Below are 15,875 nucleotides of genomic sequence, written 5' to 3'. Positions count from 1 at the left end.
GCCCTGTGATCTCACCAGCCTGAGCTGGTGAGATTATCACAGTGCACACTGCAGTATTTTTTCACATTTTTTTTTTCAGTGAATTTGGCCACATCACATTTTCCATTATAAGTATGGGGAATGCGATGTGGCTTACTAAAAAAAAAAGTGAATTAAAGAGTTTGGAGCAGTTTTTCATGCCCTTTAATACATTCAGGTGTTACTAAAATAATGTGAAAAGGGTGTGAAAACACCCCTTTTCACATTATTTTAATAAAACTAATGTTAATAAATAGACCTCTAAGTCTCTCCTACAGAAAGTTTATGCAAAGAAACTTGAAAAAAAATAAAAAAATGTGGGATTGCAACCTTAAATTATGCTGTCTATAAAGAAAAGAAGGGATTGCTGGGAGTTGTAGTTTAGCAGCACCTTGGCAACTTCTCATATTCCTATCAAACCTTTTATTTTCCCTTTTTAGATAAATAATTCTGACCTGTTTAGTTCTTGAAGGAGACAATATACTAATACAAACTAAGTCAATTTGATGGATGTGTTTTCTAAATCTTAAGCTTAATGATTAGTGTGTTTCTTGTTTAATTGGTGCAATCATACATTTTCAAGTGCAAATCAGTTACAATAAAATGACATCAGCTTGATTCTAGCAAAATGCAACTTGTAAAAACACAAAGAAAAATAATTTTGCAGCATTTGAATAATAACCTTTCAGAACTCACAGCAGCATGATAACATAATGAACACATTTTAACAAATGGTGCAGTTTCCAAGTAGATTTATCTTGTGATCCGTACTGTGTGGGAAGAAAAAGAACATTTCAGAGTTATATGTTTATATTTTTTCTCTCAATCTACATTTAATAAATTGTTCATCAGGCGCTTCTTGCTTAAATGTCAAAAACAACTACACAAATAAAAAAAACCTCAAATTGTAACTTTCAGAAACCTTTAGTTTAGAGGTTGCAAGTGTTTTTCTTGCCTTCTAAAATAAAGTTAGTGTTTTTCCACAAATGGAACAGTTTATTAGATTTTGCTGATATGATCCCAGAAAGATTACATTTAGGACCAATTTAAGCATACACAATACAATGAAATTGCAAAACAACTGACTGTCAGTCAATAAAATGTCAGGTGACAGATATAACATTTTGGGGGGTATTCAATTGTTTGAAAAGTCAGTTGGGTGTCTTTTTTTTCCAGATAGGAAAAAACAGACACCCAACCGACTTTTCAAACAATTGAATATCCCGCTTTATGTTTTTCACTATAAAATGGCTTTTGAGAGAGAGCGGGAGGAGCAGTCAGAAGCAGAAGTCTCTCTCTTTTCATTGATACACAGTCCTGTGATTCAGCTGACATTGTTAGATGAGCCGCTGACCCAGGAAAAAACAGCAGCATTGAGTAAACAGATTAATAATATAAAGTAATAAGTGGCAATAGCTTCATTAGTAAACAAATGGTCAAATAAATAATATGTAGTAGAGGTCACAATTAGTGCTAGTGCAGAACAGCAACAAAAATAAATAACAAACGTAAATTAATTGGTAAAAATAGATATTGATTGTGGTATTGATTGGCTTGTGTACTTTACAGCTCCCTACCAGGTCACATTTTCATTTGATGTGGGAAGTGGTCCCATGGAGGTTTCTCTTCAATCAGTCAAGGCTTTGAATGATGGCCAGTGGCATCGTGTTAGGGCTGAGAGGAATATTAAAGAAACCAGTCTTGTGGTAGATAGCCAGCCAAGAAAACTTGTGCAGAGTCCATCAGATGCACGAGTCCGGGTCCAGGTGAACACTCAGTTATATGTGGGTAAGTAAAGATTGTTTACCAAGCATTCATTGCAGAGAGGAAAACCAGCAAAATGTGTTCACGTTAAGTGAAAATGTACTGAACATTTATTTCTTGTTATAAACAACTCCTAAATGTTCCTACAATCGAATTAAGACAACAAAATAAAAGATTTTCATAGTTTTACTTATATTTAAAATATCAAAGTTAACCCTGGAAACAAATATAAATTCACAAACTAGATCATACAGGAAGTCAAAAATGCTTATACAGACTATATTAAGGCATTGATGCTAGGGATAAAGGTGCATATTCATCATCGATTAAATTCTACAAAAGTAGGTGAAAAGGAACATTTTAACCTACTTTTGTAAAAATGAAGTTTTGGGACAATTCATCATGAAGGTAATGCAGGAAATATCACAGATATGGCGTGCTTACCGTTCTCTCCTTAGCTGGTCCGTTGTCTTCATACACAGACGACAGACCTCATTCATCAAGCCCTGAAAAGACAATATTTTCTGAGCTTGACTGCGGGAACATTCACCATCTACAGCACCCACTGCTGCTTACCTCCTGGATCCTCCACTGCTATCCTTCTCCTGCTGAATGCCGTAGGCTTGTGCATCTGTGTGAACCCTGGTTCACGCAGGCGCACTAGTGCTCGCACTGGCAAACTTTTTTTTCACTACTACGAAAGTAGCAGTGAAAAGATTTGATTTTTGCATCAGCTTTCTCCATGCCGGAGCAATGATGACTTGCTCCGGCACTCACGGTGAGTCAGAGTGTTAATTATTGGGTGCCGCCCGGCACCCAATAATTAACTTGATGAATATGCCCCAAAGTCTGTATTTGCAGACAAAACACATGAGTAAAGTACCTCTCCATTATTGATCTTCCTCCTGGTGATGCATGGATATGTCAGAATTCTAAGTGAAGTTGGAAATATTCAGAAGGAGAAAGAAGAGGCATGAAATGAGTGGATGCTCACATATAATACAATTAGCGTAGAACACGCACATGTACTGCATCTCCTCAGTACAGAGAAAGTCAATCATTTGTTTGCAAACACTACTAATAATTTTGGACATACAGACAGTAGGAAGAGGTTGTGGTGTTGTTAGATGGGAAGTGGGGGAGGGTTGGGTTGATGTCACTTCCTAAATCATCTATAAGTGACTGTGAGCTCTTTCATGAGTTAATTATTGTCAGTATACAGTGTAATAGAAGAGGTAAAAGATCTTTCCTATCCTTGATATTTCCTATTTTGTGATATTATAACAGTGTTTTATGAGATACACAACATCAGCATCCTTTAACTCACAACATATGTGATTATTATTATTATTATTATTATTATTATTATCCTTTATGCTATCACTTAGGCTATTTGTTTCATCCACTTAATTTTGCAAACAGTGAACATCAGCTGAATAATTATTATGTGAATCTCATCCTGCTGTGCTAGGGAGAAGCGTAAAGGCCCCCATCCACTAGCGAGATTAATCTCAGCAATGAGTTGGAACCCTTTTTCCTGCAATCTGGCCGACAGCTTCCTGGGAGCCCTGCGATTGTGATTTGCTACTTGAGTGTATTTTTTTACATTTGATTTATCGCATGTATGTCCAAGATGCCAGTGAAGTGACTCCTCTGAGCAATTGCATGCGACCGGATCACATGTGTACAAATACACTGCGATGTGCACCTATTTCCGTGCGCTTGCAATAAATGTAATGGTCAGCCCATATGATCTGTGACTCCGATGTGAGGAGCACGGGAGCGCGCCTTCCATCGCACTAGCATGGAAAGGACACTTTTCATTTGATCCGTCGCAGCAATTAGTCACAATGGCATAAAAAATGTCCATATCGCACTAGTGGATGGGGGCCTTAACTTTCACTACATGAAAGTGCTGTAAGATGTAGTAGAGTGCAATCTGTGATCTGACTCCAAAATTTAGTCTCAGAAACTACTTTCTGCCTGGTGTGCAAAACATTATTTTGTGAATTTCCTTTTTGGACCCCAGAAAGATTATGCACCAACATTTACAGTTCCAGACTTATTATACTGCCCACTGAAATTTGGGTTTTCCCTGAATATTGACGTCTAGAGACAATTGGCCTTTTTCAGAGTAAGCATAAAACTTAATCCAAAAATGTATCTCTGCGGCATATTCCCAGTCAGTCGCAAGTGCAAATCCCTAGCTGCGGCTGCAACTGCCCCTTCCTCTCTTTGTGTTATACCTGGCTGGTGATTGGGCAGGGAGTAGGTACTCTTTACTGGGTCCAGCTGCCCTCCCCCTCCTTCCCCATTGCAGATAGCACTTATATGCCATTTCAGCTCCATTTTCAGTCCCCTAACGAAGAGAGTCAAAAAAATACTAAAAATTTAAAATTACAGAAAAAACTGCAATATCCAATGTTTTGTGTGTCTAATAATAATAAACTTAACATAGTTCTGTGGTCTTTAGGGGGGACCGCATCCAAGCAAAAAGGGTTTGTGGGATGTATCCGCTTCCTCCAGCTAAATGGACAAACCATGGATCTGGAAGAAAAGGCTAGAGTAACTCCGGGAATCAGGCCGGGCTGTCCGGGCCACTGCACCAGTTATGGCAATTTATGTCAAAACAATGGAAAATGTGTGGAAAAACGCAATGGATTTACGTGTGACTGCACAAATTCTGCCTTTGAGGGTCCATATTGTAAGAAAGGTGAGAACAATTTCACAGTTGGAATACGATAGTTGCAAAAGATTTGTTGCCATATTATTGAGAATTGCTACACAAGAGACATTTATTTTCCCAATGGAATTTACAGTAAAACTCAGTCTGTACATACTGTATATGTTTGATGCTTGGTTCATTCTGGTTCTTTGTCAAACTAAACATAATGGTTTGTCTACTGTGTATAGCTCAAATAGTGATATTTGGTATTGGTTGCTGTGAACATCAACATCTAAGTGGGGATATTTTAGTCATTGTATTTAGATGGAATAGGGCAGTGTTCTGCAGATCTGTAGAGGTCAGTAAGTAATAGTCTGCAGAACATGTTACTACTGTATACAGATGGAGCCATCCTCATCTATCCCTTTAATAGGATTAACTGAGCCAGGGCAGTCGGACTTAATCCCCTGCTATAGTGTTCTTTCTGTATTGTATTGCAGCTGAGAACAATAGATGAAAGGTTTATGCTAATAAACCATGGTGCACCTAGGCGCAGCAGAGAAGGCTAGATGACCGAGGCTCCATCTACATATCTTATCGGGGGGAGGGGTAAATGAAGCAGAGCACTGTTCTGTAGCTCTCTAGAGACTACTTTAATCTAATATGTTTCAGAATACATCAATATACAGTATGTCCACAGTATCAAGGGGTAGACTGCACAGAGCAATGTTCTGCGATGTCTTAAGAGCAGGGCCATTTTAACAGCATTGTAGGCCCTGCACAAAGTAATGCACAGATTTATTGGATTCATGAAAAAAAAATCATAACTTACCTCCCTCGCGGTTCCGCTCCATCTCTCCACATTCTTCCATACAGTAAATAACTATCAGCACTCTGATTGGTGGATAGCACCAGCTATCCACCAATCAGCATTCTGACAGCCATCCACTGCTTGGCTACCAGCTGAAAGGAAGGTAGAGAATGCTGCCTGGCTGGTCTGATTGTGTGTAATTCACAATCAGAGTGGGCGGCAGCATTTTCTACCTGCCTTCAAAGGCCCCCAGAGTCATAGGGTTCTGGGCCGCTGCCCACTGTGTGCATACAGTACATTATGATGGCCCTGCTAAAGAGGTCAGTAATCTAATAGTCTTCATAATATATGAATATGTATCTGTCAGGGGGAAGATATAATAATAGAACAAGAAGATGACATTCAACTGCACTCAACATACAGATGTAGCCATTTTCAGTTTTGCTGCGTGAGGCATGCTGCATCACGAGCTTGCTGCAAGGTGTGCCAGGCTGTGACTATTTGCAGCCAGCAATTGCTCCATTAATTCCTATGGATGCATGCATGCACACAGACACGTGTATCTTAGCAGCAGGCATACTAGTCGCAGCTTTAAATAAATCTGGTCAGAAATGTGAAATTCTAACTCCATTATTTGTTATTTTAATTACAAGGTTGTCTGAAGGGTGGGGGGAGTGGGGGGTGGGGATATGGGAGGAGGGTAACATACTTTGCTAGGAGGTGAGTGACAGGAGGTTTTAATAGTTTATTTGATTTGAGAGACAATGCTCTTAACCAAATCAAGTGGATCCTTTAATGAGTGCTTTTTTTTTTTGGTATAGCAGTACATCTGATTTTATGTTGGGAGGTATAGCAACGTACAACATAAAATAGGATACTGTATATAGCAGTCTCCTACTCCTAATGCAACATGCCCTGGCATTGATTTCAGATAAGCATATTTGCTACAACATCCTGTTACATTATGTTGCACACAGTTTAATAACCCTCTACTTTTTCATTGCGATATCAAACAGAAGGACCTCTGACTGTGGTTAACTGCAGCTCCACTCACCTTCATTACCTAGTAGAACAGGTTTAAACCCCCACTTTGTGTCGATAGAATATAGGGGCATATCTAGAGTGGAGGAGGCCAGTGTGCAGGCTCTGTCTTGGCTCCCTCCTCTTTTGCCAGCAGCACTGTAGCTCTGAGCATTAGGTCCCTAGGGGACCCTAGCGCTGTCCCAAAGCCTAGAGTGCATGCGCAGATCTCTAGGAAAATGGTGGGTGGCCATTTTCCCAGTGATTTTCCTACTGCGTATGTGTGAAACACCGGGAAAATGCCACCACACCATTTCCCCAGTGCTGTATTCCGAAGGGTGAGTATTAAAAATAATGGGTGCAGGGTGTGCGGCGTTGGCCCCCCTGGATCCCAGGGGCCCATGTGCACCACACACTATGCTATTGGCAAAATTAATAAGTCTCTGTTTTAGAAGTTTTAGTAAATTTACCCCGCAGAGTTTGGAGAAGGGGTTCTATGAGGATCAATCTCGGTGTTTAGTTTTTAAGAACTTTTTTCCTTTTCTGTTGTTATTCTAGAAGTTTCTGCCATGTTTGAAGCTGGAACCTCCGTCACCTATGTTTTCCAGGAGCCGTATCCCGTGTCCAGGAACGCAAGTTCATCTGCGTCAGCAATATACGCAGACACAGTGATATCTAGGGAGAATATTGCATTCAGCTTTCTGACGGGACAAACTCCAAGCCTTTTACTCTATTTGAATTCATTCTATCAGGATTACCTGGCTGTGCTTCTCTGCAGAAACGGTGAGTCTGAGTTTTTATAAGACCCTTTATAAAATACAATGGTTATGCTGCAGATTTGTATTAGGAATTAATCTGCAAATTAGATATGCTTATTGTTAGGGATTGCCATTTTCATGTGACAATTATTCAGTCCACAACAGCCTTCCTGTGATGCTTTTACAGTGCAATACACAATAAAACAGTTAATAGAAACATATTTCCAGCAACTAGGTTAAGCCAAGTACTGCACATGAGTAGTTTAAATCCTAGGATAATTTCATCCTATATTAAAATGTACCCTACATTTATATGCCATGGAGGAAGCCATCTCTTGGGATGAACTGGAATCTATGAGAAGTCTATTGTTAAAAATCTATTATTGAGGCACTGAGAATGCAGCCTGTCAGGTCTCAATAAAACAGTGTTGTTACCAGGATTCAGTATGATTTACTGACGGCCGGGATGTCAGCAATCTATATTCTGCCAGCGGCATCCTGGTCGCCAGTATGCCAGCAGTGGGTCAAGCGCAAAGAGTCTCCTTGCAGTCTCACTGCGCTCGCCACACTGCCAGCTTGGTGGCTCGCTGCACTTGTCACAGGTTCTATTCCCACTGTATGGGTGTTGTGGACACCCACGAGTGCGGATAGTCCTGTTGCGCCAGTATTCCGGCTGCCGGCATTGCCAACTGTTGGAATTCCGGCATTGGGATCCTGACCGTCAGAATCCCGACAGCCGGCAAATTAAGCTAGTTCCTAATGTAATTCACACACAGAGGTGGATTGTCCATAGGGTTCACAGGGAAGATTCCCGGTGGACTGACGCACCCGTGGGGCCTGTTTTGTTTGAGGACATGTGGTCCTATTAATAGACATAATGAATAAAATGCAAAATAATTTGCATATATGAAAATGACTTTGCCACTTAGCCTGTGATTGCAGACGATCTAGTGTATGCTCTGTCTGCCTGCTTGGCTGACATATAAGATTGAGTGAATAGTGATTGGGATACGGTTGGTGTAATATGCAAGAAAATGTATCTTTCTAAAGAATTATATAGTTTACTAAATTCTAAAGGTGTATCATATAATGTGCTCATAATATTTAATTTTATTTCCTTTTAACTTCCCCCTTGATGCTGGACATCCCCACTATCTGGAAAGTCTTGGGGGGAGGGTGCTGCTGTCATGGCCCATGGCTAGACCTTACACCTCTGGTGCTGTCCATGTGGGGCCACTAGTACAAATTTTTCCAGGGACGCTTTTTGTTCCCAATCCGCCCCTGTTCACACATACAGTATTAGTTTAGGTCAGAAAATTGCTGAATCCACAAAAGCTTGTTTATATGAAAGTGCAAACTTTTGGGTGGTTAAGATTCCAGAGGCAAACTTAGCATTTCTAGTGGAGAGTTTCCAGTTCTGTTAGATTACCATTATAACAAAATTTTCTTACTTTGAATATATATTTTAATCATTTGAGATTTTTAAATATTTGTTAAATAAATTAAATTCCACAACAACTTTAGAGGTAAAGAGAAATACAACAAAGTGAGTCAGAGAGAGGTTTGTTTACCTGCAACATTGGGGAAAGTGGTACAAAGGGGGACAAAAGACACTGAAGTCACACAGTATGGGAACAGTGAGGGGGGAGTTGGAGGAAAAATATAAGATATATTATGAGCAGAAGTGTGATGGATTCTGTGTTATCTAACTGGCTGGGTATTATCTTCCTTATGCTAATAGCAGCATTTGGTGGAGATAATAGGATTTTAATTACCTACCGGTAAATCCTGTTCTCGTGGTCTGTAGAGGATGCTAGGTTCCAAATTAGTACCATGGGGTATAGACGGGACCACAAGGAGCCATTGGCACTTTAAGAGTTTGAGAGTGTGGGCTGGCTCCTCCCTCTATGCCCCTCCTACCAGACTCAGTCTAGAAACTGTGCCCGAGTAGACAGACAACTTCGAGAGAAGGATTTTACACAGATAGTGGCGAGATTCACACCAGCTCATACACAAGGCAAACCAAGCTAACTAGCTTTAAACATCAGCAACGGCTGAACAAAATTACTTACCAAGTAACAAAACAATACTTAACCAAGAACAAAGCAGTACTGAACTAAGTAACCACTGCAGGATCACAAAGCGCTGGGCGGGCGCCCAGCATCCTCTATGGACTACGAGAAAAGGATTTACCGGTAGGTAATTAAAATCCTATTTTCTCTTACGTCCTGGAGGATGCTGGGGTCCACATTAGTACCATGGGGATGTACCAAAGCTCCCAGAACGGGAGGGAGAGAGCGCGGAGGCTCCTGCAGAACTGATTGACCAATCTTCAGATCTTCAGCGGCCAAAGTATCGAACTTGTAGAACTTTGGAAACGTGTTCGACCCAGACCAAGTAGCCGCTCAGCAAAGCTGTAAAGCCGAGACACCCCGGGCAGCCGCCCAGGAAGAACCCACCTTACGAGTAGAGTGGGCCTTAACAGACATAGAACACGGCAATCCTGCCGTAGAATACGCAAGCTGGATAGTGAACCTGATCCAGCGAGAGATCGTCTGCTTAGAAGCAGGACACCCAAGTTTCTTGGGATCATACAGGACAACAGAGAGTCCGATTTACTGTGACGAGCAGTCCTCTTCACAAAGATTTTCAGAGCCCATACAAAATCTAAGGACTTTGATGAAATTGAGGAGTCAGTCGCAACTGGCACCACAATAGGTTGGTTGGTTGGTTGGTTGGTTGGTTGGTTGGTTGGTTGATATGAAATGCTGACACAACCTTCAGAAGGAACTGCTGATGTGTATGGAGCTCAGCTCTATCTTCATGGAAGATCAAGTAGGGGCTCTTACAAGACAAAGCCCCCAGCTCCGACACACATCTAGCAGAAGCTAAAGCCAACAAAGTGACAGCCTTCCACATGAGAAATTTAACCTCAACCTCCGGTAGTGGCTTGAACCAGTCCGATTGGAGGAACTGTAAAACCACGTTAAGATCCCAAGGCGCCGTAGGTGGCACAAAGGGAGGCTGAATGTGCAGAACCCCTTTCAGAAATGTCTGAACCTCAGGGAGGTATGTTCAAATCTCACCATGTAATCTGCCTATTGCTATCTGCACCTATGCAAATCATCTATATTCCAAATGTATGTTCAAATATCACCATGTAATCTGCCTATTGCTATCTGCACCTATGCAAATCATCTATATTCCAAATGTATGTTCAAATCTCACCATGTAATCTGCCTATTGCTATCTGCACCTATGCAAATCATCTATATTCCAAATGTATGTTCAAATCTCACCATGTAATCTGCCTATTGCTATCTGCACCTATGCAAATCATCTATATTCCTAATGTATGTTCAAATCTCACCATGTAATCTGCCTATTGCTATCTGCACCTATGCAAATCACCTATATTCCAAATGTATGTTCAAATCTCACTATGTAATCTGCCTATTGCTATCTGCACCTATGCAAATCATCTATATTCCAAATGTATGTTCAAATCTCACCATGTAATCTGCCTATTGCTATCTTCCAAATGTATGTTCAAATCATTTGTTAGACAGTTTTGTGATTTATGCTTTTGTTTGTAATTTAAAATACCTGTGTTTCAAAGCTTGGTCAGTGCCGCATATTTAATTAAGGCTGACTGGGCTGGTGTTTGTTTAGTCAAACACTGTGTAATGTAACACCTTTGATTAGTGGTACATTTGCCTCAGCTGTAGTTGGGTCAATTTCCCATAGTATATCTGTAACTTCAACCATGCACAGCTGTGCATGTCAGCTGTGCGTTCCAATACTCAAAGCGTTCCTTTCTCTAAGCGTTTTGAAAATGAACAGTTAAAAAAACAGTTGAACAAACATTGAACAGCATCAAGAAAGAAATCTGGAACATTATGTGGCCTCTCCTCACCTCTGCCATGAGAACACCAGGACCAATGCCTACTACTTCTCTGTCCAAGAACATCATGACTGCCCCCGGGACTACCCCTCAAGCTGAGCAGGGAACTGAGGGACATGCGCATCAGGACCAGACTTTGCTGGGCCAGTTCCATTGGACATTAGTGTGCACCCCACATTCTCACACCCACCCGCACTGCCCTCATGAGACCAGGACATTTATCTTTATCACAAAATAATGTTAGTACAGTTTTCCTGCAAATGTGTCTTTCTCTTCTCTTTCTTCTTACACGGTACTTCCACCCCACTGTGTGCTATTCCCGTAATGTGTACCTCCATTGGTTGCACACCCTGCCAGCAGTAACCTATGCAGTGCGCCCCACATGGCTGCCTCGGATGGTTCCTCCGTGGGCGGGGTGTGCTTCATTTGGATCTTTCCATGCAGGGTATAGCATACTCCTACACACGTGTCAGTTCTCCCATACATGCATTTGGCCCCTGTATGGCTCATCTCCCACTGTGTAACCTTTGTAGTGCGCCCAACATGGCTGCCTTATCTGGTGCGCTTGTGGATGGGATGAAAAATGCGTGGACCTGATGTTTTTATTGGAACCCTACTCTGAACTTAAGGACTCTGCAATTTCCCCATTTTGTGTTCTCTTCTAGGGGTGGACTATTCCACCCTGGGTAATCCTACTCAGTGCGCCTAAGATGGCTGCCGCACCTGGTGCCTTGTGAGGGTGGAATACACAACCCCTGGAGGTTATTACCCAAAATGCCTACACCAATCATGCATTATTCTTTATGTGTCTTTGTCTGTGTGGTTTATCTTTTGATGTAATACTTAAATCTTCTGTATTATGTGCATTGTGTGAGTTCTAGTTGGCGCCGCAGATGGCTGCCTCGGTGCTGCTCTGCCAAGCAGCCTTAGTTTTTAGTCTTAAATGTATAATATGTCTACTGTACAGTTGCATATGTACAGTATGAACTCATATGTGTAATGTTTGTAATGTATGCTACGTTTTTCCTCCATGTTGCTGCTTGGCGATGCATTGTACCACAAAGAATTCCTAGTGTACGTGAGTACACCTGGCCAATAAAGCTGATTCTGATTCTGAAACTGTTTCCAGAAGAAAAAGGATAGGGCCAAAATCTGAACCTTTACGGATCCCAACCTCAGGCCCCTATCCACACCTGCTTGCAGGAAAAGGAGAAACCGTCCCAGTTGAAACTCGACTGTAGGAAACTTCTTGGACTCACACCAAGATGCATATTTTTTCCAAATACGATTATAATGTTTAGATGTTACTCTATTCCTAGCCTGTATCAGGGTAGAAATAACCTTGTTCGGAATGCCCTAATATCTGATGTTCAACCTCCATGCTGTCAAACGTAGCCGTGGTAAGTCTCAATAAGCGAATGACCCCTGCTGCAGCAGGTCCTCCCAAAGAGGAAGAGGCCTCAGCTCTTTTAGCAGTAGATCCAGAAGAACCGCGTACCAAGCCCTTCTTTGCCAGTCTGGAGCAATGAGGATTGCCTGAACTCTTGTTTTTGAGCTCTTGGAATGAGTGGAAGTGGAGGAAACACATACGCCGACTGGAACACCCACGGAGTCACTAGGGCGTCCACCACCACGGCTTGCAGGTCCCTCATTCTGGAACAATACCGCCGAATCTTCTTGTTGAGACGAGAGGCCATCATGTCTATTTGAGGTACACTCCAAAGTTCTGTTACCTCCGTGAACACCTCCGGATGGAGTCCCCAATCTCCTGGATGAAGATCGTGTCTGCTGAGGAAGTCCGCTTCCCAGTTGTCTACTCCCAGAAAGAAGATTGCTGACATCACCAACGCATGTTTTTCTGCCCAGAGGATGATTCTTCTTACCTCTGACATTGCAGCTCAGCTCTTCGTTCCGCCCTGTTGGTTTATGTAAGCCACCGTCTTTACATTGTCCGACTGAACCTGAATGGCTCGATTTTGCAGAAGATGGGTTGCTTGGAGAAGACCGTTGTAGATGGCTTTTAGTTCCAGAATGTTTATGTAAGGCTGGATTCCAGGCATGATCACCTTCCTTGGAAGGTTACCCCCTGAGTGACTGCGCCCCAGTCCCAGAGACTCGCATCCGTGGTTAGAAGAATCCAGTCCTGAATCCCAAACCTGCGGCCCTCCAGAAGTTGAGGTAGTAGTAGCCACCAGAGGAGTGAAATCCTGGCTTTCGGCGACAGACGTATTCTCTGGCGCATGTGTAGATGAGATCCCGACCACTTGTCCAGGAGATCCAGTTGGAAGGGCCGAACATGAAACCTTCCGTACTGTAGATCCTCTAAAGAGGCCACCATCTTCCCCAGAAGGCGAATGCACTAATGAACCAAAACACGAGCTGGCTTTAGGACATTCCGGGCCATTGTTTGTATCACCAATGCTTTCTCCTCCGGGAGAAACACCCTCTGCACTTCCGTGTCGAGGATCATTCCAAGAGAAGACAACCTCCTGGTCGGCTCCAAATGTGATTTTTGGAAGGTTCAGGATCCAACCGTGTTCCATGAGATGAGTCTTGAGAAAAATGGACTGCAACAACTTCTCCCTGGATGATGCCTTTATCAGCAGATCGTCCAGATATGGGATTATGTTCACCTCTTGTCTGCGGAGGAAAACCATCATCTCCGCCATCACCTTAGTGAACACCCTCGGTGCTGTGAAGAGGTCAAATGGCAGTGCCTGAAATTGATAGTGACTGTCCAACAGCGCAAATCTGAGATAAGCCTGGTGTGTCAGCCAAATCAGAATGTGGAGGTACGCATCCTTGATATCCAGGGATACCAGAAATTATCCCTCCTCCAGACCTGAAATCACTGCTCTGAGGGACTCCATTTTGAATTTGAACACCTCTCAGGTAAGGGTTCAACAATTTCAAATTCAAAATTGGTCTGACCGAACATCCGGTTTCGGTACCACTAAAAGGTTTGAATAATAACCCTTGTTTCGCATATGAGGTGGAACTGGGACAATGACCTGTGACTTTTCCAATTTTAGGATGGCTTCCTGTAGGATAGCCCTGTCTGTCAGCAAAGCTGGCAAGCCTGATTTGAAGAATCGGTAAGGCGGGAGTTCTTGAAAGTCCTGTCTGTACCCCTGGGACACAATATCCTGTACTCAGGGATCCAGGCCAGACGACACCCAGAGTCTCGCACCTACCAGCCCGTCCTCTAGGCTTTGAGGTACACCATCATGCTGAGGATTTTGAGGAACCAGAAGCAGATTTCTGGTCCTGGAAGCCTGCGGGTGCATGCTTTGGATTTTGTCCAACCACCTCTAAAGAAAAAGGTAGGAGGCTTGGACATTTTTACCTTAGCGGTCCGAAAGGACTGCGGCACAGCTGAATAAAATGGATTCTTCATAGAAGGTGTAGCAGAGGGAAGGAAAGGTGACTTACCCGCGGTTGCCGTGGAAATCCACGCATCCAACACTTCCCCAAATAGAGCCTGACCTGTGTAGGGTTTGTTCTCCACACTTCTCCTGGATTCTGCGTTTGCAGACCATTGGCGTAGCCAGAGTCCCCTGCGGGCTGAGACTGACATGGAAGATATCCATGCAGTCAGCGTACCCAGGTCCTACATAGATTCCACCATGAACCCCGCAGAATCCTGTATGTTACGTAAAAACAATTCAATGTCACTTCTATCCATTGTATCCAAATCTTCTAGTAATGTGCCTGACCACTTTACTATGGCTTTAGAAATCTATGCACAGGCAATAGTGGGTCTTAACACCACTCCTGAAGCAGTGTAAATGGATTTGAGCATAGGGGGTCATTCCGAGTTGTTCGCTCTGTAAATTTCTTCGCATCGCAGCGATTTTCCGCTTAGTGCGCATGCGCAATGTTCGCACTGCGACTGCGCCAAGTAAATTTGCTATGCAGTTAGGAATTTTACTCACGTTTTTTTTATCGTTCTGGTGATCGTAATGTGATTGACAGAAAGTGGGTGTTTCTGGGCGGTAACTGGCCGTTTTATGGGTGTGTGTGAAAAAACGCTGCCGTTTCTGGGAAAAACGCGGGAGTGGCTGGAGAAACGGAGGAGTGTCTGGGCGAACGCTGGGTGTGTTTTTGACGTCAAACCAGGAACGACAAGCACTGAACTGATCGCAGATGCCGAGTAAGTTTGAAGCTACTCAGAAACTGCTAAGAGGTGTGTAATTGCAATTTTGAGAATCTTTCGTTCGCAATTTTAAGATGCTAAGATTCACTCCCAGTAGGCGGCGGCTTAGCGTGTGTAAAGCTGCTAAAAACAGCTTGCGAGCGAACAACTCGGAATGAGGGCCATAGTGTCAATTTTACAATCAGTCAGTTCTTTTAACGCGGTAGATCCAGGGACAGGTAAATCCACCTTTTTAGACAGTCTGGAGACAGATGCGTCCACAATGGGTAGTTAACCTATTTTTTCCTATCTTCCTCAAGGAAGTGAAAAGCAACCAGAACCCTTTTTGGGAACTGGAATTTTTTCTCCGGGTTTTCACAGGATTTTTCAAATATAGCGTTTAATTCTTTAGATGCAGGGAAGGTTAGCGAGGCTTTCTTATTGCCAGTGAAGTAAGCCTCCTCAACCTGCTCAGATGTGGTGTCATTGATATTTAACACATCTCTAATGGCCTCAATCATGATCTGCACCCACTTAGTAAAGAATGCTACCCCGCTCAGCACCTCCCCATCACCGTCTGCAGTATCAGAATCGGTATCCATGTCATCTTGCATAATTTGGGCAAGTGCACATTTCTGTGGGAACATGCTAGGAGATTTTGCAGGAATAGGAACAGAGCCTGACCAAACTGCCATAGACTTCTTCAACACCTGAGTTTCAGTCTCAGTATTAGCTTCAACTATGGGGATCTGAGACAAAGCATTACAATCCTGTGTACATGGAATGGATCCCTCCTGAGA

At 42.7% G+C, this 15,875-nt stretch overlaps 1 protein-coding gene across 1 annotated transcript in view; it reads left to right on the top strand.

Annotated features, from left to right (window-relative positions):
- The window catches only part of CNTNAP5 (contactin associated protein family member 5), a 737,066-nt gene that overhangs the window by 614,449 nt on the left and 106,742 nt on the right, over nucleotides 1-15,875 (top strand). Inside the window, exons 17-19 of the mRNA XM_063933980.1 lie at nucleotides 1,588-1,806; nucleotides 4,256-4,495; nucleotides 6,837-7,061. Coding sequence (XP_063790050.1) covers nucleotides 1,588-1,806; nucleotides 4,256-4,495; nucleotides 6,837-7,061 — 684 coding nt within the window. The remainder of the gene's footprint in view (nucleotides 1-1,587; nucleotides 1,807-4,255; nucleotides 4,496-6,836; nucleotides 7,062-15,875) is intronic.

This window comes from Pseudophryne corroboree, chromosome 7 (assembly GCF_028390025.1).
Source record: "Pseudophryne corroboree isolate aPseCor3 chromosome 7, aPseCor3.hap2, whole genome shotgun sequence".
Classification (NCBI taxonomy): domain Eukaryota; kingdom Metazoa; phylum Chordata; class Amphibia; order Anura; family Myobatrachidae; genus Pseudophryne; species Pseudophryne corroboree.
Note: the sequence above shows the minus strand (reverse complement) of the source record. Positions and strands in the feature narration are given on the sequence as shown.